Source organism: Aquarana catesbeiana, linkage group LG09 (genome assembly GCF_042186555.1).
Source record: "Aquarana catesbeiana isolate 2022-GZ linkage group LG09, ASM4218655v1, whole genome shotgun sequence".
Classification (NCBI taxonomy): Eukaryota; Metazoa; Chordata; class Amphibia; order Anura; family Ranidae; genus Aquarana; species Aquarana catesbeiana.
The window spans coordinates 233,097,949-233,124,305 of NC_133332.1; the positions used below are offsets into that span (position 1 = coordinate 233,097,949).

At 42.7% G+C, this 26,357-nt stretch overlaps 1 protein-coding gene across 2 annotated transcripts in view; it reads left to right on the forward strand.

Annotated features, from left to right (window-relative positions):
* Window positions 1–26,357, forward strand: part of ABCA2 (ATP binding cassette subfamily A member 2) — a 226,346-nt gene that overhangs the window by 144,591 nt on the left and 55,398 nt on the right. For both annotated transcript variants that reach the window (XM_073599942.1, XM_073599941.1), the window contains 8 exons: window positions 3,205–3,372; window positions 3,454–3,550; window positions 15,429–15,602; window positions 16,807–16,909; window positions 20,937–21,051; window positions 21,595–21,785; window positions 22,815–22,965; window positions 24,225–24,429. In XM_073599942.1, coding sequence (XP_073456043.1) covers window positions 3,205–3,372; window positions 3,454–3,550; window positions 15,429–15,602; window positions 16,807–16,909; window positions 20,937–21,051; window positions 21,595–21,785; window positions 22,815–22,965; window positions 24,225–24,429 — 1,204 coding nt within the window. The remainder of the gene's footprint in view (window positions 1–3,204; window positions 3,373–3,453; window positions 3,551–15,428; window positions 15,603–16,806; window positions 16,910–20,936; window positions 21,052–21,594; window positions 21,786–22,814; window positions 22,966–24,224; window positions 24,430–26,357) is intronic.

The following is a 26,357-nucleotide window of genomic DNA, read 5'->3' on the forward strand; positions in this document are numbered from 1 at the left end:
TCCATGGACTACAATACACCTCCACGCTATGTTCTATAGAGTGGGAGATGTTATATAGTCCTACACACTACCTACCTAGGATGACAATGCTGCTTCTCCTAGGTACAGCACGATTGTCACCCTAGGATAGGCAATGTGTTCCCAGCAGAATCACCAGGCTAAAATAAAAGGGGAAAAAATGTGAAAAATAAACAAATTTAGCCGACACATCTAAGGAAATGTAGGCTACAATGCATTAAATTTTTGTTCTTGGATTTAAAGCAGAACTAAACTTCCCTATCCTTTTCAGCCATGGAAGCTACCATCTTAGCCTCTGTTTGATCTGCAACTGTCATGATCCTGCACCTGTGATCAGTTATGACACCAGCAGTTTGGTTGAGAACACAAGCAAATGCGACAGCATTCCCAGCATGTTCCGCTTTAAGCAGCTATAGCAACAGATTTTTCATTCTTAAAGCGGTTGTAAACTTAAAAAAAAACACAAGAAATGTGTCCCCTTGCAAGTTTAAATCATAATGTGCTAGTATGCATTGCATACTAGCACATTATGTCAGACTTGCCTATGAAACGGATTGCTCCAGCGGCACGCTGTCACCGCTGACAGCGATTCCATCTTCACCCGGTCTTCCTTCCGGGTTCGTAGGCTCCAACCGTTTGAATGGCTGAGCCGCAATGACGTCATGCATGCGCACAGGAATCACAGCCGCGGCACAGTCCTCTGAAGGGATGGCATGAGTATGTTGTCCCTTTTAGAGCACATGGTTCTCACTGGAATATCTCCCAAACGGAAGCTTATAAGCTTACCTGTAGGTAAAAGTTGCAGCCTTTACTATCACTTTAAGGGAAAAAAATAATAGGTGTCCGTTGCAAGTGTACGCATTGTATATGCATGCATCTTATATGTCATCTTTTTTTTCATCTGATCTTTAGGTAAACTGGTGCAAACAAAATTGATAGCTAATATAATATATTTATATATATATATATATATATATATATATATATATATATATATATATATATACGCATTTGCGCGAACTCGGTTGCCTGCACAATTATTTTTAATTCTGTAGTTTTTGTCATTCACACACACCTGTCATGCTTCCTGCCAGGATGGTGAAACTACTTCCTTTTACAGCTGAAGAGGAAGTGAAATCAAATAGCTAAGATCCGTGGCAACAAATTGTAATCTGTTCAGCCAGTCTCTGTCAAGACAGCTTGGCCAAAGACTGCCTTGTCTGTGATTGGATAGTACAGGAACAGCAGACTGATGAGGTCAACCCTGTGATCTCCTTACCTGCTCTTCAGTAAATTAATGTCTGATGGGTTTATGTTGCTGCCCCTATTCAAAATTCACACTGCATCATGCTGCATTGGTGTGAAAGGGCACGTAGAGAATATTATTATTATTATTATACAAGATTTATATAGCACCAATAGTTTGCGCAGCATTTTACACAGAATAATGTGATTTTCATTGTCATGCATTGAGGAGAAAGGAGAAGATCAACAGGAAAAATTGCACTAGTGTGAACGGAGCCTAAATCATGCCGTGTAGGGAACTGCAGGAAGCTAATATAAAAAGCAGACCAAAAGGTTTAAAAATGCATAAAGGGATTTTAAAAAAAGATAACTGGATTAAGGTAAACAATGGTGCATTTTCAGTGAGCACCTGTTTTGAGCTAATATTGTAACTGTAATAAGTATTTACTTTTCCATGTGCCTTTCTTATCTTTATACCCTTTATTGCTTCATATATTTGACTGTATTACAGTATGACAGAGGTAGACAAACACAAATAGACAGCATTCAGGAAAAAGCATTCAGTTGCAACTCATAAAATTGAAAATGTCACATATAATATAAAGTAAAATTAAGGAAAAACCTTATACCCTTTATTAGCCCTAGAAATGTCAGCGAGTTGTGTCTGCTGGCACCCATGGATAATGGATATTTAACTGGTCCAACTTTTGTCCTTTTGTGTTTTGGGATACCTTTGCTTTTTCTTATGTAGGACCCTCCTAGATAGGCTGCTAGGGTTACCTAGGTAAATGTAGTGCTGTGGTATTTATGTAGCTCCAACCAATCCCTGGGGAGGTGTGCCCAGACGGTGGTTGGGGAGTGCATAAATAATTTTGAGCCTCAGAGAGCAAGGTCTCTTCCTAGAGGAGAGGTTCCAAGCCAGGAGGGCTGCTAGCCCTTCCTGGCCATCCTGCTGAGGGTCAAGCCTGCTCATGAGAAACCACATAGCGTAAAACTGTATAAAATATCTATTAAAATCATGTACAGACTACTTACAAATTCAGAGGTAAAAAGACACAAAATTAAACCACGTAGCATAAAACTATATAATATCTATTAAAATCATGTACAGACTACTTACAAATTCCGAGGTAAAAAGCACCTAGACAAATGTTCAATCAGGGGGAGATAATCAAATCACTTCCTGCTTATGAAAAGCGTGATAACATAACAAGCAATAGCTCTGCCCTATGTGTTTCGTCACATCTGACGTCAGGGGCAGCAGATGTGACGAAATGTGTAAGGCGGAGAAATCGCTCATGGAGTCTTCACGCTTTTTGAAAGCATCCTCCTCCCTAATCCTCATCCAGTTTTATCTGCAATAAACTTTAAAGAAGGCAATCCCTAGCCTGTTTCTTGAGCCCGAGGAGTGAAAGCTGCTGTTGCCTGGCGGTTGATGCATTGACATAAAGAGAACCTTGGACACCCCTTGCACTTACGATAAGTCCGATTTAGCAAAAACAAAAAAAGGGGACTGTACTTGTTTTTATCTCGGCAGTCAGTAAGATAGATTTCTGACAAATTGAGCGACAAACCCATAAAAATGAAAAAAATTACACGTAGAAAAAAAACCTTCCAATCAAATCATTCATCAATGAGAGATAATATGTACTCACTGAAATGAACGTATGGTTTCCTCTTTAAATCTGAATTGCAGACTTCACACATTTGCTAGTTCACATGTTAACAGATATGACCGAACTCATCTTCAATGTTATAAAAACGAGATGGTAAGTTAACAAGAATGGACAGGCAGGTAAAATCATTTCCTGTATGAGGACATTTCAGGTTGGGCAGAATGTCCCCAGCCAATGTCGCAGACACGTTTTACAGAAACCCTGGCACTCGTCCCTTGTCTCTTGTCACTTTCATTCTCACACTGTCTGATTCAATTTATCACAGTTTACCAGCGATCTGCAGAAACACCCCGAGCTCTTAAATGCCTCTGACAGCGAGCTTCTCCACCGCATTCTCAGCTCCAACTTCACCGCTCTCAACACCAGCACCTTGCTGCAGCAGCTGGATACCATCGACAACGCGGCATGTGGATGGACACACTTCATGTCCAAGGTAATACGAAGACTCCTGGACACCATTTTACATATTCTGTGACTTGTCTAGAATGACCAGCTTTCCTTATTTTTGTCTTAGGTGAGTGTGGACATCTTTAAAGGTTTCCCCAACGAGGACAGCATAGTGAACTACACCCTGAACCAAGCGTACCATGACAATGTTACTGTGTTTGCAAGTGAGTTCCTCAAATAAATGCCATTAAAGCAGAACTCCAGCCATATAACTTTACATGCTTATGGCATGTTCACATGTGTACCTTTACTGCCATCAGCACAGATCGCTTTTCGGAGAGCATTTGACAGGTGGTGAGAAGGTGATATGTTGCTTCCTCACCGACTGCTGTACCCTCAAAATATACAAGGAAAAGAGAGCGCACGGCTGCCCTAGTGTATTACCGTTTTAATGATACAAATGCAAGATCAAATAATAGAGGATTGCATTCACAGACATGGGACTTGAATCGCATGTACAGCAGGATGTATGTCTCCCTTCCTGGCATGTATGACTAGGTTGGCTCCCAAAAACGAGTGATAATGATGTGGGATGTCACTGCAGACTCTGCTTCCTCATCTCGTCAAGCTGTCTCTGCTGTGGGGCACACGCACGGTCCAGCCGGCGCTGCGTGACGTCACTCGCGGCCGGAGAAGAAAGACAAAGTGAGTGAAATCTCTCCTCTTTCGCTAACAAAACGGTTGCCAAGAAACATGTAGTGGTGAGTGACGTCACGCAGCGCCGGCTGGACCGTGCACATGCCCCACAGCAGACACAGCCTGACGAGATGAGGAAGTAGAGTCTACAGTGACATCCCACATCATTATCACTCGTTTTTGGAAGCCAACCCAGTCATACAGGCCAGTAAGGGATTAGCAAGGAGACTTCCCTGGAAGGAGCAGCAGAGGAGGATCTGAGCAGTTATCCATCAGTCTGTGGAACCTCTGAGCGGTGACCTGTACAATATTCCCAACAGAGACCCAGTGGCTGGGGGACATAGCCATTTGCCCGCATGATCTCTGTGACAGGAGATCTAGTGATCTGGTAAGGGGCAGATGTGTTTGTGGTGGAGGACTTTTCTTTCAATCATCACGCTCCCCAGGATGACAGTTTTGCATGCTTTATACCTTTAGAAGACTGGTGGTGTTTTTTCTTCATTGTATAAGAGTTTTTCAACAAGGAAATTATTTTTTTCATTGTAAGGACTTTACTCACTTCATGGCCTCTGTATCCCTTCATCCTAAGAATGGATTGCATCAATTGAACTTGAAATTGAGATCCTAGCTTTTTTTGTTTGTTAGCATCACTAAAAATTAATAACTTTTCTTTTTTTCCCATTGTTGTTCACCACATGAGGGTGTCATAGTTGTGGTCACATTTATTAATCACAATCACTTCCACTCAATATTAGCAGCGCAGCCTTTTCCACATACAGTAAGGGAGACATACATCCTGCTGTACATGCGATTCAAGTCCCATGTTTGTGAGTGCAATCCTCTATTATTTGATTTTACATTTGTATTATTAAAACGGTAATACACTAGGGCAGCCGTGCGCTCTCTTTTCCTTGTATACTTCAGATTAAGTCTGCCACCCAGTGGATCTTTGAGAGACCTGCAGCACCTAGAGCAAGAGAACCTTTTCTACATAGACTGTGAACATTTGAGAGTTGTTTGTGGGGTCAGCGCTGAGTTTGTCTTTTTTGTGTTTGGACTCTTTTACCCTCAAAATTCAGATCCACCGTGTCACAGCCACTTGTATTCCACGTGGTTACAGGGCAGTTGTGGCATGGCCTCATTCACCTGAATGGATCCCGTTCGGTGGCAATGCGACATACACTATATTGTTGAAAGTATTGGGACGTCTGCTTTTCAAAGCACATGTACTTTAATGGCATCCCAGTCTTATGCGCCATACACACGGTCGGATTTTCCGACGGTAAATGTGTGATAGGACCTTGTTGTGGGAAATTCCGACCGTGTGTGGGCTCCATCACACATTTTCCATCGGATTTTCCGAAACACAAAGTTTGAGAGCAGGCTATAAAATTTTCCGACAACAAAATCCCTTGTCGGAATTTCCGATCGTGTGTACACAAATCCGACGCACAAAGTGCCACGCATGCTCAGAATAAATAAAGAGATGAAAGCTATTGGCTACTGCCCCATTTATAGTCCCGACGTACGTGTTTTACGTCACCGCGTTCAGAATGATCAGATTTTCCGACAACTTTGTGTGACCGTGTGTATGCAAGACAAGTTTGAGCCAACATCCGTCGGAAAAAATCCTAGGATTTTGTTGTCGGAATGTCCGATCAATGTCCGACCGTGTGTACGGGGCATAAGTCCGTAGGGTTCAATATTGAGTTGGCCCACCCTTTGCAGCTATAACAGCTTCAACTCTTCTGGGAAGGCTGTCCACAAGGTTTAGGAGTGTGTCTATGGGAATGTTTGACCATTCTTCCAGAAGCGCATCTGTGAGGTCAGGCACAGGCACTGATGTGGAAGAGAAGGCCTGGCTGGCAGTCTCCACTCTAATTCATCCCAAAGGTGTTCTATCAGGTTGAGGTCAGAACTCTGTGCAGGTCAGTCATGTTCCTCCACTTCAAACTCACTCATCCAGCCCCTAAATTTCAGATGATTTTGTGATTTACTCACACCTGTCATATCATATAACTATCAGGGCACACCGCTCTGCCGCTTCCTGTGCCACTTTCCTGCTTCCACCCTTGTCGTTGGATTTTGAATGAACATGGAACTTACTGGTGAAGTCCTGTCAGTGATCATCCAGTTCTCAGTCTGACTTCTGATGATCAGGAGGTTATGGAAACTAAAAGATGAAATTCAGACAGATAAAAAAGATTACCATTCAAGCTGAACCGCAGGATAAGCAAATATTGTCTACATACAAGTGGCCTGTGTATTCTTGCTTGAATCTTGATGTGCTTTGTGTATTTCTTCCAGATTTGTGCCATAATCCAGTGTGAAACGTGGCTTTTGTGCAGGAACTTCCTGTAATAAAGACCGGTCGCTGCTGCTCTCTCTCCTTGTGCAGGGTGACTGGTCTTGTCTCCACCCCCTCCTGTAATTTTCTGCAGGCGACCTGTAGTAGGGGCTGCTGGGGCCCTTCAATGGCTTTGCTCCCTGCATAGGCTATGTACAGCAGTGATGTCACTGCTACTTTTATATAATAATATCTGGGTTTCAAATGTGTTGGGTACACACAAAGTGGATATACACTCACCGGCCATTTTATTAGGTACACCTGTTCAATTAGTGTTGTGAACCTCTTCACTATGTGTATGGGATCAAGTATTGCAAAGCTGTCAAATAACAATTCAACAAATATGAATACAAATAAAAGTGCGTGGATTGCTGCAACCCTGGATTGTATTCCCACTATGTGACAAGTTAATAGTGTAGAATAGGGTTGCGCAGCCTAAAAACGTGTGAAAATCAATATATTGAAACCATAAATAAACAACATAAGTGCAAGTATCAGTTCTTCATACAAGTCCAATATAAAGTGCAAGTGCTTATAGTGCGGTCATATATACCTATACCATTTGAGCAAAAAAAGGTGGTTGATATACAGCACCTTGGGAGCATGGACTTTATTTCAACATCTATATGACCTCACTGAAGTCACTATTAGCACTTGTACTTTATATTGGACTTTTATGAAGAATTAATACTTGCACTTATGTTGTTTATTTATTGTTTCAATATATTGATTTTCACGCATTTGATTAGGGCTGCGCAACCCTATTCTACACTAATAACACCTGTTCAATTGCTTGGTAACACATATTTCTAATCATCCAATCACATTGCAGCAACTCAATGTATTTAGGCATCTAGACATGGTGAAGAAGAACTTGCTGAAGTTCAAACCGAGCATCAAATGGGGAAGAAAGGGAAAGCTTTGAACATGGCATGGTTGTTGGTGCTGTTCTGATGATCTACTGGAATTTTCACGCACAACCATCTCTAGGGTTTATGGAGAATGGTCAGAAAAAGAGAAAATATCCAGTGAGCGGCAGTTGTGTGAACCAAAATGCCTTCTTGATGTCAGAGGAGAATGGGTGTACTGGTTCGAGATGATAGAAAGGCAACAATAACTCAAATAACCACTCGTTACAACCAAGGTATGCAGAATACCATCTCTGAATGCACAACACATCGAACATTGAAGCAGATGGGCTACAGCAGCAGAAGACCACACCGGGTACCACCCCTGTCAGCTAAGAACAGGAAACGGAGGCTACAATTCACACAGACTCACTAAAATTGAACAATAGAAGATTGGAAAAACATTGCCTGGTCTCGATTTCAGATGCAACATTCAGATGGTAGGGTCAGAATTTGGCGTATACAACATGAAAGTATGGATCCAACCTGCCTTGTATCAATGGTTCAGGCTGGTGGTGGTGGAGTAATGGTGTGGCACACTTTGGGCCCCTTAGTACCAATTGAGCATTGTTTAAATGCCATGGCCTACCTGAGTATTGTTGCTGACCATGTCCATCCCTTTGACTATCTTCTGATGGCTCCTTCCAGCAGGATAATGCACAATGTCACAAATATCAAATCATCTCATCACTGGTTTCCTGAACATGACAATGAGATCACTGTACTCCAATAGCCTCCACAGTCACCACATCTCAATCCAATTGAGATGCCATGGAATCACATCATGGATGTGCAGCAGACAAATCTGCAGCAACCGCGTGATGCTATCATGTCAGTATGGACCAAAATCTCTGAGGAATGTTTCCAACACCTTGTTATATCTATGCCATGAAGAATAGGGGCAGTTCTGAAGGCAAAAGGGGGTCCAATCCGGTCCTAGCAAGGTGTACCTAATAAAGTGGCTGATGAGTGTATATCCTTTGTGGCTATTGAGGAATGTATTTGAATGAAAGTTTTTGTGTCCAGAGTTCAGCTTTTAGTCCAGTTATATATTCTTAAATACAGCTAGTTTAAATACAAAAATATGTCCATCTTTACTGTTTATTGAGGAATATAGCATAGTAGAGATTCATGGCTATATGAGTTTGTACTGCCATCTACAGGAGGTTTGGACACTGGCAAAAAAAATGTAAAGAATACATTCATGTTAAAAAAAAATAAAAAAAATAAATGCACATGATTTTGCAGGAAAAAAAATTGCATAGTGGCCATGTGGATTTGAAATGTGACAGCGGCTGCTGGGTAAGGTATCCTTGTCCTCTGTCAAGGGGAAAAGGGGTAGGGAGTGAGAGGGTGCTGTGCTGGAACTTGTTACATGGTACACCCTAAGTACAGGTGTAACATGTTCCAAAAGGTGAACTTAACCTTTACAAGGAAGAAAAGCCTAGGTCTAATGCTGCATACACACGACCGTTTTTTCCGTCAGAATAAACTCTGACGGTCTTTCCAACGTAGTTCCGCTGAAACAGACTTGCCTACACACGATCACACCAAAGTCTGATCGTTTGGAATGTGATGACATACGACGGGACTAGAAAAAGGAAGTTCAATAGCTAGTAGCCAATAGCTGCCCTCGCGTCGTTTTTGGTCCGTCGGAATAGCATACAGACGAACGGTTTTCCCGATAGGAATTGATTCCGTCCGAAAGATTTAAAACATGTTCTACTTCTAGGTCCATCAGAATTTTCGAAAGAAAAAAGTCCGATGAAGCCCACACACGATCGGAATATCCGATGGAATGATTCTGTCTGACCTTTTCAGCCGGAAAGTCCGGTCGTGTGTACGTGGCATAACTATTCTTAAAAAAAGTGGCGGCTGGTGGTAATTTTTTTTGAGGGGGGGGGGCAGCAAACAGTGCACCCACAACCGGTCTGGTCAGTTGGCCGGGTCTGGAGCACTTACCCCATCTACGGCGGGTATTACGGGCGGCGGGCATCACAGGCAGCCTCCCCTTCTCTCCTCCGCGGGCATCACGGGTGGCTTTCCCTTCTCCTGCTCTGTGGCTTCCTTCTCCTCCCTCCTCCTCTTTTCTCCTTGATTGGCGGGGCGGAGATTCAGTGTGAAAATAGCTATTGTCACACAACTGGGTGTGCTCGGTTCGCAGTGCCCTGAGCCCACCCTATTTTGAAGCCTATTAAAGCCTCTGGCTCTAATCATGTGCTTTAAACCCCCCTCCCCACCATTGGAATTCAAGCATCTGGCATCCTGCATGGGGGCCAGACGCATGGATGTGGGGCGGTGCCTGTGCGCCCTTAATGGACAGGCTGCCTCTGCTTAAAAATGTTCCCTCCCTCCTCCTAACTACCTTGTCTAAGCTATATAAGGAAGATCTGAGTATTTACCTATTTTAATCTGGTCACGTGATCCTACAGCTCTTGCTGAGAGAGTGCTTGACAACAGCTGGGATTCCCAGGACCCATGTTGTCACCCGTGGGATCCCATAGCCCAGTCGTTGTCGGTGGTCCCTCCTCTCCTCTGCAGCAGCTGCTCACTGAGACAGGGGAGTTGTAGCCGTGGGATCACATGACCTGACCAGAGCAAATTAAAAATGGGTAATTACCCCCTTTTTTTTATGCAGGTAAGGCAGGATAGGTTGGGGGGCATTTTTGAGACTAGTTAGATATTTTCTTCTTAGGCGTTTGCTTTCTTCCACTTTAAAAAAGATGTATGCCAAGTATTTGGTGACAGAAGTACATTTATTAATGTTCTCCAATGACACCAGAGTCGGCTAATAGCAGGTAATTGCCTGCTGTCAGCTGACATAGCAGAGCTGCACCGTGTTTTTAAGATCCTGACAGTCTGTCAGGATCCACTCAGCTGCATGATTGACAGTGGGCTCTGCTTTTCAGCACTTGGCTGAGATCCTTAAAGAGGAAGTAAACCCTGATGGGTTTTACTTCCTCCTCTTTCCCCTACAAAGTAAAAGCATAATGGGCTAGTATGCATTGCATACTAGCCCATTATGTTGCATTTACCTGCAAACAAAGCCCGCAATGTCCCCGCTGGTGGCTGCATCCATCTTTACCCCTCTTACTTCCGAGGCCGTGGACTCCGGCTCTGTGACTGGCCAGAGTCACGTGATGTCACTCTCGCGCATGAGCGCAGGAGCCACTGGTAACAGCACAAGCCCTTTCTTCAGTGCGCGGTCACGGCACAAGCCCTTTCTTCAGTGCGCATACGCCAATGATGTCGGCACAAGCATATATGGTAAATATTTCCTAAACCATGCAGGTTTAGGAGATATTTCCAGTAGCTACAGGTAAGCCTTATTATAGACTTTCCTGTAGGTAAAAGTGGTGTAACTAGGTTTACAACTATATATAAAGGAAAATGAGAACCAATAAAATTACTCTGAAATATTCTAATGCAGCACCAAAAATGAGTAATAACTAATAAGAAATGAAAAATAATGATTAAGGCGCAAGTAGAACATATGCTAAATCCAATATTAAAGTGCATAAGTGTCAACAGTCCAAACTAAAAACAAAAAAATACATGTTCCGTATATACTCGAGTCGAGTATAAGCCGAGTTTTTCAGCACATTTTTTGTGCTGAAAGTGCCCCCCTCGGCTTATACTTGAGTCAAGCACTTTTCTGGTGCAAAGAATTATATTTTCCGAACCGACTTTGGGGCCCCGTATTTCGTGCTAGGAACCCCACATTTGATGTGCAAACCCAGTGGAACTAGCACTACAACATATCCAAAGCTGGGGTTCCTAGCCTCAAGTGGCCCCGAGATATGGGGCCCCAAAGTCGGTTCAGAAAATGTCATTCTCTGCTGCAGAAAAGTGCTTGACATTTTCTGAACCGAATTTGGGGCTCCGTATCTCGGGGCCACTTGGTGCTAGGAACCCCAACTTTCAATATGTTATAGTGCTAGTTCAACTGGGTTTGCACACCAAATTTGGGGTTCCTAGCACGTGTAGCCCCAGGATACGGGGTCCCAAATTCGGTCAACTGTGTCCATCTACAGCAATGTCATTTCGGGACCCTTTGGGTCCAGAGACCCCAAATTTTGGCTGCAGCTAGGGGGCATCTAAGAACCCTTAACTACTGAGTTTGAAGTTTAGGGGACTATCCCTGCAAATGGGCACAGTGAGGCATGCAAATGGGCACAGTGAGGCATGCAAATGGGCATTGTTGTCCCTCTTTTCCACTTACAGTAGCTGCGCATTTCTCACCCTAGGCTTATACTCGAGTCAATACGTTTTTTTCCCAGTTTTTTGTGGTAAAATTAGTTGCCTCAGGTTATATTCGGGTCGACTTATACTCGAGTATATACGGTATATCATATAAAAAAATGTAATATAATAATTTGGGTCTTCTATATAAGCTCCAACACCGTGCTTCCTAAAGTGCAACATGCTTCAAGAGTTTGGCAAGAGTTGAAGTACGTTGCGCTTTAGGAAACACGGTGTTGGAGCTTATATAGAAGGCCCAAATTATTATATTACATTGTTTTATATGATATACATATATTTTTTGTTTTTAGTTTGGACTGTTGACACTTATGCACTTTAATATTGGATTTAGCATATGTTCTACTTGCGTCCTTAATCATTATTTTTTAGGTTTACAACTACTTTAAGCCGGCCATAGAAAAAGAGTTAGTCTTTCCTGCTACCATGGGTCACAGTCAGTGTTGATGGGCAAATCCCTCCTGGGGAGTCTTCCCCACTGGCAGATGACAGGGTTTACTGCTAGCGGCTGATCGATCAACTTGGGTAAATTCATCCTGCCCATACATGGTTCAACTCTTGGCTGGTTCCTGCTGAACTGGACAAGTTTCTAACCATCTATGGCCAGCTTTAGCCAGCCATGGTCATCCCCTCCCCAGTCTGTCACTCCAGGGAGCACTGGAGAAGCAGAACAAGGTGCAGTGACTAATATGATGCCTTGAAAAAGTATTCATACCCTGTATCATTTGCACATTTTGTAATTTTACAACCAAAAATGAAAATGTATTTTATTGGGATTTTATGTGATAGACCAACACAAAGTTTCACATAATTGTGAAGTGGAAGGAAAATGATAAATGGTTTTCAAAATTCTTTACAAATAAATATGTGAAAAGTGTGGTGTGCATTTGTATTCAGCCCCTCTAAGTCAATACTTTGTAGAACCACCTTTTGCTGCAATTACAGCTGCAAGTCTTTTTGGGGATGTCTCTACCAGCTTTACACATCTAGAGAGTGACATTTTTGCCCATTCTTCTTTGCAAAATAGCTCAAGCTCTGTCAGATTGGATGGAGAGCATCTGTGAACAGTCTTGCCACTGATTCTCAATTGGATTTAGATCTGGACTTTGACTGGGCCATTCTAATACATGAATCTGCTTTGATCTAAACCATTCCATTGTAGCTCTGGCTGTATGTTTAGGGTTGTCCTGCTGGAAGGTGAACCTCCTCCCCAGTCTCAAATCTTTTGGAGACTCTAACAGGTTTTCTTCAAAGATTGCCCTGTATTTGGCTCCATCCATCTTCCCATCAATTCTGACCAGCTTCCCTGTCCCTGCTGAAGAAAAGCATCCCCGCAACATGATGCTGCCACCACCATGTTTCACGGTGGAGATGGTGTGTTCAGGATGATGTGGGGTGTTAATTTTGCGCCACACATAGCGTTTTGCTTTTAGGCCAATAAGTTCAATTTTCGTCTCACCTGACCAGAGCACCTTCTTCCACATGTTTGCTGTGTCCCCCACATGGCTTTCCACAAACTGCAAGCAGGACTTCTTATGGCTTGCTTTCAACGATGGCTTTCTTCTTGCCACTCTTCCATAAAGGCCAGATTTGTAGAGTGCACGACTAATAGTTGTCCTGTGGACAGATTCTCCCAGTGATGGGAGTAAGTCACACATGTGCAAGTCACAAGCAAGCCTCAAGTCTTAACCTTCAAGTCACAAGCAAGTCCCAAGTTACTGTGGCGAAAAGCAAGCAAGTCAAGTCGAGTCCCTGCTAGAAGTCAAGTCAAGTCATTTATTTTGGTCAAGTCACAAATTAAGTCAAAATACTGATCTATCCCAAAGCCGGGACTCGGGGGGAGCTTTCTTTTGGGGGGGGGGGGCTTTTGCCTAGGCCAAGACACAGCACTGGTGGTGCCAAGTCATTGCAAGTCAAATAGCCCAAGTCAAAGTCAAGTCGCAAGTCATTAGTGACAAGTCAAAGTCAAGTTGAGTCATTTATTTAATTTTGCCAAGCAAGTCGCAAGTCCTCAAACAGGTGACTCGAGTCTGACTCGAGTCAAGTCATGTGACTCGAGTCCCCCACCTCTGGATTCTCCCACCTGAGCTGTGATCTCTGCAGCTTCTCTAGAGTTGCCATGGGCCTCTTGGCTGCTTCTCTGATTAATGCTGTCTTTGCAGTTGTGCCATACTCTTTGCATTTTTGGAGGATGGATTGAACAGTGCTCTGTGAGATGTTCAAAGCTTGGGATATTTTTTGTATTATCTAACCCTGCTTTAAGCTTCTCCACAACTTTATCCCTGACCTGTCTGGTGTGTTCCTTGGCTTTCATGATGCTGTTTGTTCACTAAGGTTCTCTAACAAACCTCTGAGGGCTTCACCAAACAGCTGTATTTGTACTGAGATTAAATTACACACAGATGGACTCTATTTACTAATTAGGTGACTTCTGAAGGCAATTGGTTCCACTAGACTTTAGTTAGGGGTATCAGAGTAAAGGGGGCTGAATACAAATGCACGCCACACTTTTCAGATATTTATTTGTAAAAAAATGGTGAAAACCATTTATCATTCTTCCTTCCACTTCAATTATTTGTCACTAAAATACTAAAATCCCAATAAAATACATTTATGTTTTTGGTTGTAACATGACAATATATATATATATACACACAAGTCACGCATGGGCACAGGAGTCACAGCCGCGGCACAGTCCTCTGAAGGGATGGCATGAGTATGTTGTCCCTTTAGAGCACATGCTTCTCACTGGAGTATCTCCTAAACTGAAGCTTATAAGCTTACCTGTAGGTAAAAGTTGCAGCCTTTACTATCACTTTAAGGGAAAAAAATAATAGGTGTCCGTTGCAAGTGTACGCATCGTATATGCATGCATCTTATATGTCATCTTTTATTTTGTCTGATCTTTAGGTAAACTGGTGCAAACAAGATTGATAGCTAATATAATATATTAATATATATAAAATATTTTGGAAACCATTCTTGCACCCCACTGTATGGGTATATTGCCGATTAATCTGAGAGGTGATGTTTAGTCTCGGAGTTCTGCTTTCTATAACTATCTGCTGTGTTAGCCAGCTTCTTAATGCTCTCCAAGTCTGAAGCTGTGGCCCACATGTGCTATGACCCAGCTTATCTAGTCTTATTAGTGCATCAATCCTGAGGCCTACACAAAGTTGACTTTCTGCAGTCATTCACTGGATTTTGTTTTTGTAGTGCCGTCTGTCAAAACTCAATAGCCACATTAGGAGATTTGGCCATCCAAGCTGTCAGATTTTTCTTCCATTCAGCCTGGAGGTTGAATGGAAATAGTCTGTATGGGTATGGTCAGCTTTAATCTATACAGTAGGCATGAAATAGAATTACAAACTTTCAAAATGTTTGTCCTCCTGGTTATGCTATGCAGCCATATAGAACAACCTGGCTGTCAAACAGTGTGTGCAATACCTCCCAAATGTTTTCCACAAAACACTATTCTTAACCTTAGAGCTCTTGTGAAGTTCGCTGGAAAGCTGCTACTACTGGTGTCAGTCTCCTGGGTCCCCCCACAGTTCTCACTTGTTCCTCCTGCTGACCTCATATCATTGCAGAGTCCTATAATGATGTAAACTGAAGGTATGCAGGAGGAACTAGTGAGATACACTTATGGTCACCCTTGAGGTTGTGGTTAAGGAACCAGTGAGAGCTGTGGTGGAACTAGGAGATTGACATTCCCAGATGTGTCAGTTTAGCAGTAGAATTCACATAAAGACTTCTCAAATTCAAAGTGGCATTCGACTCTGTGGGCAACAGGAAAAATTTGTATTTATAATCTTTTATAGGTAGGACTTGCTTCACTTATAGCATAGCAACAGGGTGTCATAATCACAAAGTTTTACATTTATTTTACAGGTGTTGTATTCCAGACTAAGCCAGATGGCTCGCTCCCTCCTCATGTCATGTACAAGATCCGTCAAAACTCCAGCTTTACGGAAAAGACAAACGAAATCCGTCGGGCCTACTGGAGGCCAGGCCCCAATACCGGGGGAAGATTCTACTTCCTATACGGCTTTGTCTGGATCCAAGGTCATTATTACACATTTGTTGTCTTCAAGTCTTTTCTTCTGTACTGAAAATATTAGTTCTTAGTAGTTAGTGGCTTAAAATATTGAAGCTTAAAGGAGACATACAGCCAAAGCTCGTTTTGGTTGTATTTCTGTGGCTTACAGGAGTGTAGTTTGTTCTGCACTCCTGTGACCTGTTTTCAGCTGACAGCGGGCTAAAGCCTGCTTTCGGCTGTCACAGAGCTGGCCCAGGTTGGTAAAAGGTCACGACCATATGGTCGGGATCTGCCCAGAACCCTGGAATGGCACAGCCTTTTAGTGAGCCGCTGAGAGCCTGAGCCAGCTGCTCCCGCCCCCCTTCCCCCCACAGGCCAGCACTCCAGTGAGCGCCGGGGGCAGAGTAGACAGCAGTGACTGACAGTCACCAGCTCTCTGCTCATGGAGCACTGAGGACTGAGTGATCAGCAGTGTTTGATCGCTTGGTTCTCAGTCTTAGAGCCGGCGGGGGACAGATGCTGCTTCCACCTAGGTAAGTATGATTCTTTTAAAAAAAAAAGAATCCTAAACTTCTCTTTTAAAGCATGACTCTGCTTTTCCTGGTACATTTCAAGCAGCAAAGTAGAATGGAATTAATAAAGATGTAGGGTTTTTTATAGCCTATGTTTCAATAAAGCATTTATGAAGCCTAATTTGTTTGTTATAGTTTTGGAAAGGGTATGGGAATGTCTTTGTCCTATGGGGGAGATTTCCCTTTACTTCCTGTCCAGGAGACATGGCCAAAAGCAAGAGGAAATCTTTCCAAAGCGAGGGGCTATCCCCTAATAGATGTTACCAGAATAGGTGACCCACTGGAAGATTTTTGTTCTTCTCCTGTTACTGTCACTCGTATTTCCCATCATTTTCTGTACCAGAGACACAATGGTCATCAGGGCCAATAGTGAGGGGGTATCTTCCCAACAGGGACACAGTCAGCACGTTCTATACAAAACTAAAAAAAAGTCAGTATGGGTAAGTAACCATTTTACCCAACTGGAAGCCTTCTATTGTTGGCAATCTATAAACACAACATGTCTGCAAAACATTATCCCTCAATGAATGTCAGAGCACATAGGTTAATATTAATAGCTTCTTGAAGTTCCGATAGGAATGTCTATGTATAAGACCTCAGATTACCAGTTTGGTGATATTTAAAAATTAGTAACCTCCTATACCCATTCTCTTTGCAGATATGATGGAAAGGGCGATAATCAGTACCATTGTGGGTCGCGATGTGGTGGAACCTGGGAATTATGTCCAGATGTTTCCTTATCCCTGTTACACACGTGATGAGTAAGTGACTCAACGCATGTCCACACATGTGCATTTACTTGTGCTCAATGAAAACATTGCGTTGTGAATGGACCCAAAGTCACTGACCTGGAACAAGCTAATGCAAATTAGGTATTCCAGCACCTGATATACATATGCTTGTTCCAGATCACTGGCTCACCAATTAGTGGAGGAAGGATAAAGGTGACAACTGTGGAGTCCTGACAGGTGCCTCTCAATGAGAGAGGTTGACTGTGCTCATATACAGAGCTGTCTCTAGTGGTTAATTTGCAGATATTTATATTAAGCGGATCTGTACACCAGTGACTGACAATTGCACTTAATCAGTAAGTGAACATGTTGTCCCTGAAGTTGAAAGCAGAAAAAATGGGCAATCATAAGGATTTGGCTAGATAACTAGGTCAGAGGATCTCCAGAACTTCATTCCTTGTAGGTTGTTCCTGGTCTGCAGTGGTCAGGACCTACCAAAAGTGCTCCAGGAAAGGAAAACTGCTAAACCACCGACAGAGTCATGGGTGGCCAAGGCTCATTGATGCACGTGGGAAGGAAGGCTGGCCAATGTTGTCCGATCCAATAGACAAGCTACTGTAGATGCGACAAAGTCAAAGTGGAACTAAAACCTCCTATCATTTTCAGTCAAGGAAGCTGCGATCTTGGCCTCAGAACACACAGTGCATTGCTGTTTGTTACATATGGGGCCGCGTAGCCGCAGACTGGTCCGGGTACCCATGCTTAGCCATATTCACAGGCAAAAGCACCTATAATGGACACATGGGCATCAGAACTGGACCGTGAAGCAATGGAAGAAGGTGGCCTGATCTGAGGGAATCAAATTTTTCTTTTACATCATGTGGATGGCCGGCTGCGTGCACGTCACTTACCTGGGGAAGAGATGGTACCAGGATACTCTATGGAAAGAAGGCAAGCTGGTGGGGGCAGTTTGATGCTTTGACTAGTGGCATCCATGCCTCGATGGGTCAGGGCTGTTTGGGGACAAAAGGGGGACCTACTCAATATTAGGTGGGTGGTCATATTGTTATGACTGATTGGTATATATTTCCTTTTTCCAAATCTATGCAAAGGTATAAAAAAAAGTGTGTCTGGATTTGGGTTTTAAAGTAATAATTGATTATTCTTTTTTTTTTTTTCAGTACGTTTCTTTCATACTCTTGTTATTGTATTAAATGTAGAGATTTACTGTATTAAATGTAGAGATTTATACAGGCGGGATAGATAAGGAAGTATAATGGATCTGCCAAATTGTTTAACAGCTGTTAAGATATCAGTCATGCAAGGAGTGAATGATTGATGATAATGAGTGATGATTTTCATGTAATCGTTGACCAGTGCACTTACATTGTGAGATGTTACTTAATCATTATATGTTCTAGCTTTTACTGGAGAGTAAATACTTAAGCCAGCCATAGATGGAATGATATTTAGCCAGTTCAGTAGGGAAGGAAAAAATTATAGGGAGAAATTCTCTGAACGTTTATTGGAGGACACAGCATCTATGGGCAGGCTGCTTGTACAGAAGTCAGTCTTTTGATTTGACTTCTGTACAACCAGCCTGTCTGTTTTTTTTGGTTTTTTTGTTTTTTTTGCTCAATCAGTGCCGGGTGCTATAGTCGGCAACACTGATCACTGTATTTTGACGGTGGGGAACTCTCCCCATTGTCAAGATACAATAGCTCCACGGGAGGCATTCCCCCATCAACACCAAGTGTGTCGATCTGGGAGTCATATCTTCTTTTTTTTTTTTTTTTTTTTTTTTATTCAACCTGCTGGTTAAATAAAAAAAAAAGTACCATCCAGTGGCAGCCCGTCCATTAGGGACGTCCCCCCTATCTATGCGTCCGGCCCTCTAATCCATTTGCCAGACGCATGGATTACAATGGGTTTTTTTTTTTTTTGAAGCACGTGATTAGAGCCTGAGGCTCTAATAGGCTTAAAAAAAAGGGTGGGCTCAGGGCGCAGAGAACTGCACCCTGAGCCCACCCAGTTGTGTGACAATAGCGAATGAATATTCACTATTGTCACACTGATTTTCCTCCCGGACAATCAGGAAGCGCGTCCTGAGACACGTCAGCTGAGTGGCTGAAAGGACAGGCAGTCCTATTGGCCGCCGAGAAGGGAGGAGAGGCACGGCCACCGTGAGGAGATGCACGAGAAGCTGCTGCCCGTCGCCTGGAGGGAATTGCTACCCGATTGATCGGGTAAACGCGAGGCCGACTGACTGACAGGGAGGGGGGGGTGCGGGTGACCCGACTGACCGGGGAGGAGTGGCTGTGGGTGCATTGTTTGCCAACCCCACTCCCAAAAAAAAAAACACCAGCCGCCACTGGTACCATCTATGGCCAGCCTTACGCCTAACACATGTGTGTGGAGTCTCTTAAGCACACATAATCTCTATACTTTACAGCAGTAGGGATGTTAAGGAGCCTCAAACAATGTTATAGGAAGAATTTCTCTGAACGTTCATTGGAGGACACAGCACACCTCTGCGGTATAAGCCCTGACCACCGCGTCTAGACAGGAGACAAAAAAATGTAGATGGACATGCTTCTGCCTTTTATGCACAGGAAAAAGTGTCTACTTTTAGCTTGGTGTCCTGGGAGGTAGGACAGGTTAGTTCAGATTTCAGGTCTAATAAAGATCATTGGTTCTTAACTGGCTGGTTGGAGTATCCACTTTTTTGGCATAGCTAATTCAATCGCCAGTGCCTCCTGTTTATCTTTCCCACTCTGCAGTGAATTGGGTCTTTTTTTACTGATTCATTGTGCAGTATTGCTAAAGGTGCACTAGAAACACACACTATAGGGGAGATTTACTATAACTGGAGCACTCAGAATTTGGTGCTGCTGTGCATGATAGCCAATCAGCTTGTAACTTCAGCTTGTTCAATGGAAGCTGATTGGTTACTATCCACCTCCGGAAGATTTACCCTCCCCCCACCTTATTAACCAGGGCATTTTTTGCAATCATGAGACACTGTACCCAAACAAAATTTATGTTTTTTTTTTCCAACAAATAGATCTTTCTTATGGTGGCATTTGATCACCTCTGCATTTTATATTTTTTGCGCTATAAACAAAAAAAGACTGAGAATTTCGAAAAAAAAACAACAATATTTTTTACTTTCTACTATAAAACCTATCCAATAAAAAAAAATTTAAATAATCAACTTTCTGCGACATGTTTTTAGTAAAAAGAAAAAAAAATAACCCAATAAGCGTATATTGATTGGTTTGCGCAAAAGTGAAAACATCTACAAACTATGGGATTTTTTTTTTTTTTTTACTAGTAATGGCGGCAAACAGGAACTTCTATTGGGACTGCGATATTGCGATGGACATTCTGACACTAATTGATACAATTTCGGGACCGGTGACACAAATACAGTGATTAGTGCTAAAAAAAATATGCACGGTCACTGTACTAATGACACTGGCTGGGAAGGGGTGCCCAGCCTGTGTTTGTGTACTGTGCGGGAGGTTCTTTTACTAGGGGAAGGCATGGATCCATGTCCCTGCTTTGCAGGAACACAGGATCCATGCCTTCCCTACTGACAGACTGCTGTTCTGCCTCTGTAACAGATGATCAGCAGGTGCCGGCGGACATTGAGTCCGCAGTTACCTGCTGATCGGCTCCCATTATATATATATATATATATATATATATATATATATATATATATATATATATATATATATATATATATATATATATATATATATATATATATATATATATATATATATATATATATACGTGGTCCGGCACACAGCTGCCACCCTGCAGCATTAAAACTGCTATGTGGAGGACAGCAAGTGGCTATGCACAGCTGCACCAGATTTTGCTCTCTCCAGTTTTAGTAAATCTCTTTTGTGATTACAGCCATAATAATATACCAATGACATTTTAAAGTTCCATTGTTAGCTATACCATAGAAGAAATTATGAGTGGTTCTCCGAGCATGTTGTACATAGGCTTCAAAAAAATAATCTGATTTTAAATGTCATTACAGCTTCCTGTTTGTGATTGAACACATGATGCCGCTGTGTATGGTCATCTCTTGGGTGTACTCGGTGGCGATGATGATCCAGCACATTGTGGCAGAGAAGGAACATCGCCTGAAGGAGGTAAGCTACTGGAAAATGTGGCAAGAGTTTTACATAACCTCACATCATTTTACTGTATTGTTTGTTTCTTGTGTGATGTCTACCATATAGCCAACAATTGGGATAACTGAGATTTAGTGATGTGTAGTAACCAAAAAAAGCCAATTAGAACAACTTTTATTGTTCTGATGCCTGTTGGTAGAGGCGATATTTAGGCAAGCCTCATAACCTAACATTCTAGCTTAAGCATTTTGTTAACGGTTCATAGAAAATCAAAGTGCATGATTGGGAGTCAGTAGAGGTAATAGGTTTGGTTTTTGGATAGCAGGGACAAGGTGAGCTAGAACTCAGAATTGGAGATTCTCAAACCTCTTTCGCCAGGTTTGGTTTAATAATTTAGCACCTTCAGGGGTCATTATCAACCACACAAAGAAACTATGGGCTACTTTAATTATGCCATTTGTTAGTAAGAACCCTTAGTTTAACAATTTAGATCTTTATTCAGTGTCGATGGCTGCTTTAAAAGTGTTGCAACTTGATTGTCTTCTCCTGTCCTCCTTCCAGGTGATGAAGATGATGGGACTGAATAATGCTGTCCATTGGGTGGCTTGGTTCATTACAGGCTTTGTCCAGCTCTCTATCTCTGTGACAGCTCTGACTGGCATCTTGAAATATGGACAGGTTCTCAAACACAGCAATGTCTTCATCATCTGGCTCTTCCTCTCCATCTACGCTGTTGCTACCATCATGTTTTGGTGAGGAATGTCATGCAAGTGTTGACTCTACAATAAGGAGATGTACATTAATGTTAAAAGTGGTGTTTCACTTTAAGGACTATCTGTATATTTTATTTTTAAACAGCTGTACCTTTAACAAAACTAAGGCTCACTTGCCCACTCTGCAAAACTGTTCTACACTAAACGCCCCCTCCATCCCCAAGCTGCTTACTTGGCACAGTAGCACAATCTTGGTCTTCTCCAATGTTTAACCCTGTAAGTGCTGGCTGCTCCTATATTGTGAACAGGTCCGAACTTCATGCCTTCTCAGTCTCACAAGGCAGGTTGAAAACCAAAACTCTCAAAAGAGAAGGAACATAATTGGAAATGGTAGGAGGAGGATCTCATTGTTGGACATGTAACAAGGCAGGGGTTGATTCAGCTCATCAGGCCCCACCTATACCTAAAATATCCCTTTTGGGTAGATTGATGATTTAAGATTATTGAGGTTGGATATTTGTATCTTCAGAAACTATAGGCAGAGCCTGATGGTATCAGTTGGTAGTTTACAGCAAAAGCCTAACACTACAGCATACACAACACCCAGATCGTATCCAGGCCATGTGGTGACCTTATATTTTTACCCTCTGTGCATCTGCTGTGCTGAAGTACATACCAGTCAGCAACTACAGATGCTTATCTGTTTCTAATACTCCAGACATTAACAGTTCCCTAACTGCACACATGGCCATATATTGAGATGATGTATTAAAAATGGAGTTTGATTAAGTTTTGCAGTAATTTCTGGTTCCTCTGGACAATAGCTCTACTTATTGTGGTAATAAGGTTGTCCTGTCCACAGCTGATTTCTCTCTGTTTAGTTGCATAATTATCGCAATAAATTCATTGGTCTGGTCTTGGGAAAACAGGAGGTGAACTAACTTGAAATAAACTATTTAATGATGCTAATGGAACACATCACAAAATATGTTTTATATGATCTAGCCTGATGCACACAATATAGCTCGGGTACCGCTAAACACTCATCATAACGTTTGCTTTTTGCAGCTTCCTGGTGTCGGTTTTGTACTCCAAAGCAAAGCTGGCCTCGGCCTGTGGTGGGATCATCTACTTTCTCAGCTACGTCCCCTATATGTATGTGGCCATCAGAGAGGAAGTGGCCCATGATAAGATTACAGCCTTTGAAAAGTGCATTGCTGTGAGTATTTCCTATTCTGCTCATCATTTACTTCTCTGTCTTGATATTGCACACGGGGAGAAATGGAAGGGAAAATAAAACATTTCGGCCTCTGTCGGCCTTTAATGCTGCTTGTTTCCCCATTAGAGGGACTTCGTTTCACTGTCTGTGATGGGAAATCTCTCAAATGGCAACACAGACAAATACACATTTTCAGAATCGTGGGGAAGGGTTACAATTCCTAACAATGTCTTTATTGCTGGCCATGCCTTTCAGCCTTGGTGACTGCCAGACTTCTCCTTTTAGCTGTATGGATGGCTCCTCAGTGGGGTCACACACAAAAATAAAAACCTAACAGATATATTAAAGCCCAATTGAACCCTTATAATTTAATGGAATGCCACCAGGTTGTATTTTCAGTAATAAATCTGCTCTTCTTTTACTCTTTATTTAACTTGTGAGTCCTGCGGCAAGGGTTAAAATGCCCTGTACTGCAGTAAGCTGGAGAGTCGGACAACAGGCTCTGTCATGCCTGGCTCCAACGAGGTCTGACACCCTCCCCTTTTCTAAACCGTGCATCAATCAACAGATCTTTTGCTACCACTGCCGATTACTGTAAAATATCTTGGAGGGGGGAGTGGTGTGTCCGCCCACAGAAGAACTGTGCTGTTACTTTTATATCCGGGATATGCACTTAGAGGACCTCCAGCTGTTGCAAAACTACAAGTCCCATCATGCCTCTGCCTCTGGGTGTCATGCTTGTGGCTGTCAGAGTTCTGCAACAGCTGAAGGTCCGCTAATTGCATATCCCTGCTGTATGAAAGAGCCGCATCCGACTCTCCAGAATACTGCACCACTTACAAATAAAAGAATAAAAGAAAATGACACTTTTACTGCATATGCAGTCTGGGTCCCTTACAGTAGTAAATTGTTAGAGTTCATTTGGGCTTCTATCAGAAACTACAGTTAGGTTTTGCAGCATGCCCTTGACCAGCTATTTCAGGTTATATATTGAATCTCTCTGAAGACAGGAAAGGACTTTGCACTGGAGACCCAGTGATACACAGACTCACATACAGCTGAATATAGCTGTACCAAGTACCATGGTGACCAGGTCACTAGTACTTTTTCCCTAAAAACACTTCATCCAGCTTACAGGTGAAGCTTGGCAATGGCTGTGATGATGGTAATACATGAACTGAAATGAGGGAACTATGATTTTTTTTTTTATATATATCCTCAGTCTGCTAAAGCCTTTAATTGTGCTCTTTCCTACACAGTCTCTCATGTCTACAACAGCCTTTGGTCTTGGCTCCAAGTACTTCGCTCTCTATGAGGTGGCTGGGGTTGGCATACAGTGGAAAACCCTTAGTCAGTCCCCGGTGGAAGGAGATGACTTCAACCTTATGTTGTCTATGATGATGCTTGTTATAGACGCAGTGGTGTATGGCGTTCTGACCTGGTACATTGAAGCTGTTCATCCAGGTAAACATTGGGCTTGTTGTCAAGTACTCTACCTGGGTTACATATTGTGTTTTTCTTTTTGTGTCTTTTTACTAGTCAGAAGTAGAAAGTAGACCTAACTAAAATGGGTTTGTAATATGTTAATTGAAGCAAAAAACATGACCTCCTCTAAAAAAAAAAAGCATGTTTCTGCTCTGATCTATGGTAGCTTCGTCACTGGGACATACAGTATCTCACAAAAGTGAGTACACCCCTCACATTTTTGTAAATATTTTAATTTGAGAACACTGAAGAAATTACACTTTGCTACAATGTAAAGTAGTGAGTGTACAGCTTGTATAATTGTAAATTTGCTGTCTCCTCAAAATAACTCACCACACAGCCATTAATGTCTAAACCGATGGCAACAAAAGTGAGAAATGTCCAAATTGGGCCCAATCAGCCATTTTCCCTCCCCGGTGTCATGTGACTGGTTAGTGTTAAAAGGTCTCAGGTGTGAATGGGGAGCAGGGTTGTTAAATTTGGTGTTATCACTCTCACTCTCTCATACTGGTCACTGGAAGTTTAACATGGCACCTCATGGCAAAGAACTCTCTGGGGATCCGAAAAAAAGAATTGTTGCTCTACATAAGGATGGCCTAGGCTATAAGAAGATTGACCCTGAAACAGAGCTGCAGCACTGTGGCCAAGACCATACAGCGGTTTAATAGGACAGGTTCCACTCAGAAAAGGCCTCACCATGGTCGACCAAAGAATTTGAGCGCACGCGCTCAGCGTCATATCCAGAGGTTGTCTTTGGGAAATAGACGTATGAGTGCTGCCAGCATTGCTGCAGAGGTTGAAGGGGTGGGGGGGTCAGCCTGTCAGTGTGCAGACCATACGCCGCACACTGCATCAAATTGGTCTGCATGGCTGTCGTCCCAGAAGGAGGTCTCTTCTAAAGATGATGCACAAGAAAGCTCGCAAACAGTTTGCTGAAGACAAGCTGACTAAGGGCATGGATTACTGGAACCATGTCCTGTGGTCTGATGAGACCAAGATAAACTTATTTGATTCAGATGGTGTCAAGCGTGTGTGGCGGCAACCAGGTTAGGAGCACAAAGACAAGTTTGTCTTGCCTACAGTCAAGCATGGTGGTGGGAGTGTCATGGTCTGGGGCTTCATGAGTGCTGCCAGCATTGGAGAGCTACAGTTCATTGAAGGAACCATGAATGCCAACATGCACTGTGACATACTGAAGCAGAGCATGATCCCCTCCCTTCGGAGACTGGGCTGTAGGGCAGTATTCCAACATTCCTCAAACGGAAGGTGGAGGAGCGCAAGGTCTCTAACATCCACCAGCTTCATGATGTCGTCATGGAGGAGTGGAAGAGGACTCCAGTGGCAACCCGTGAAGCTCTGGTGAACTCCATGCCCAAGATGGTTAAAGCAGTGCTGGAAAATAATGGTGACCAAACAAAATATTGACACTTTGGGCCCTATTTGGACATTTTCACTTAGGGGTGTACTCACTTTTGTTGCCAGCAGTTTAGACATTAATGGCTGTGTGATGAGTTATTTTGAGGGGACAGCAAATTTACACTGTTATACAAGCTGTACACTCACTACTTTACATTGTAGCAAAGTGTAATTTCTTTAGTGTTGTCACATGAAAAGATATAATAAAATATTTACAAAAATGTGAGGGGTGTACTCACTTTTGTGAGATACTGTATATATAAATTCATAAATTAAAAGCAAGTATACCTGTAAGTTGTCCAGTGTCTTCTTAAGCTAGCCAGCCATATTACAATTTGAGTGTACAACCTCCTATCGATTTAAGGCTGAACTTTAGACAAAACCGCTAACACACAGCTTGTAGGCAGGTTGAAATATGTTGGCTTTAGTGAGTTAGTGGCTGGCCCAGGCCAGGGGATAGGGTTATGTGGTGTGAGCTCAGTTCTCTGGCA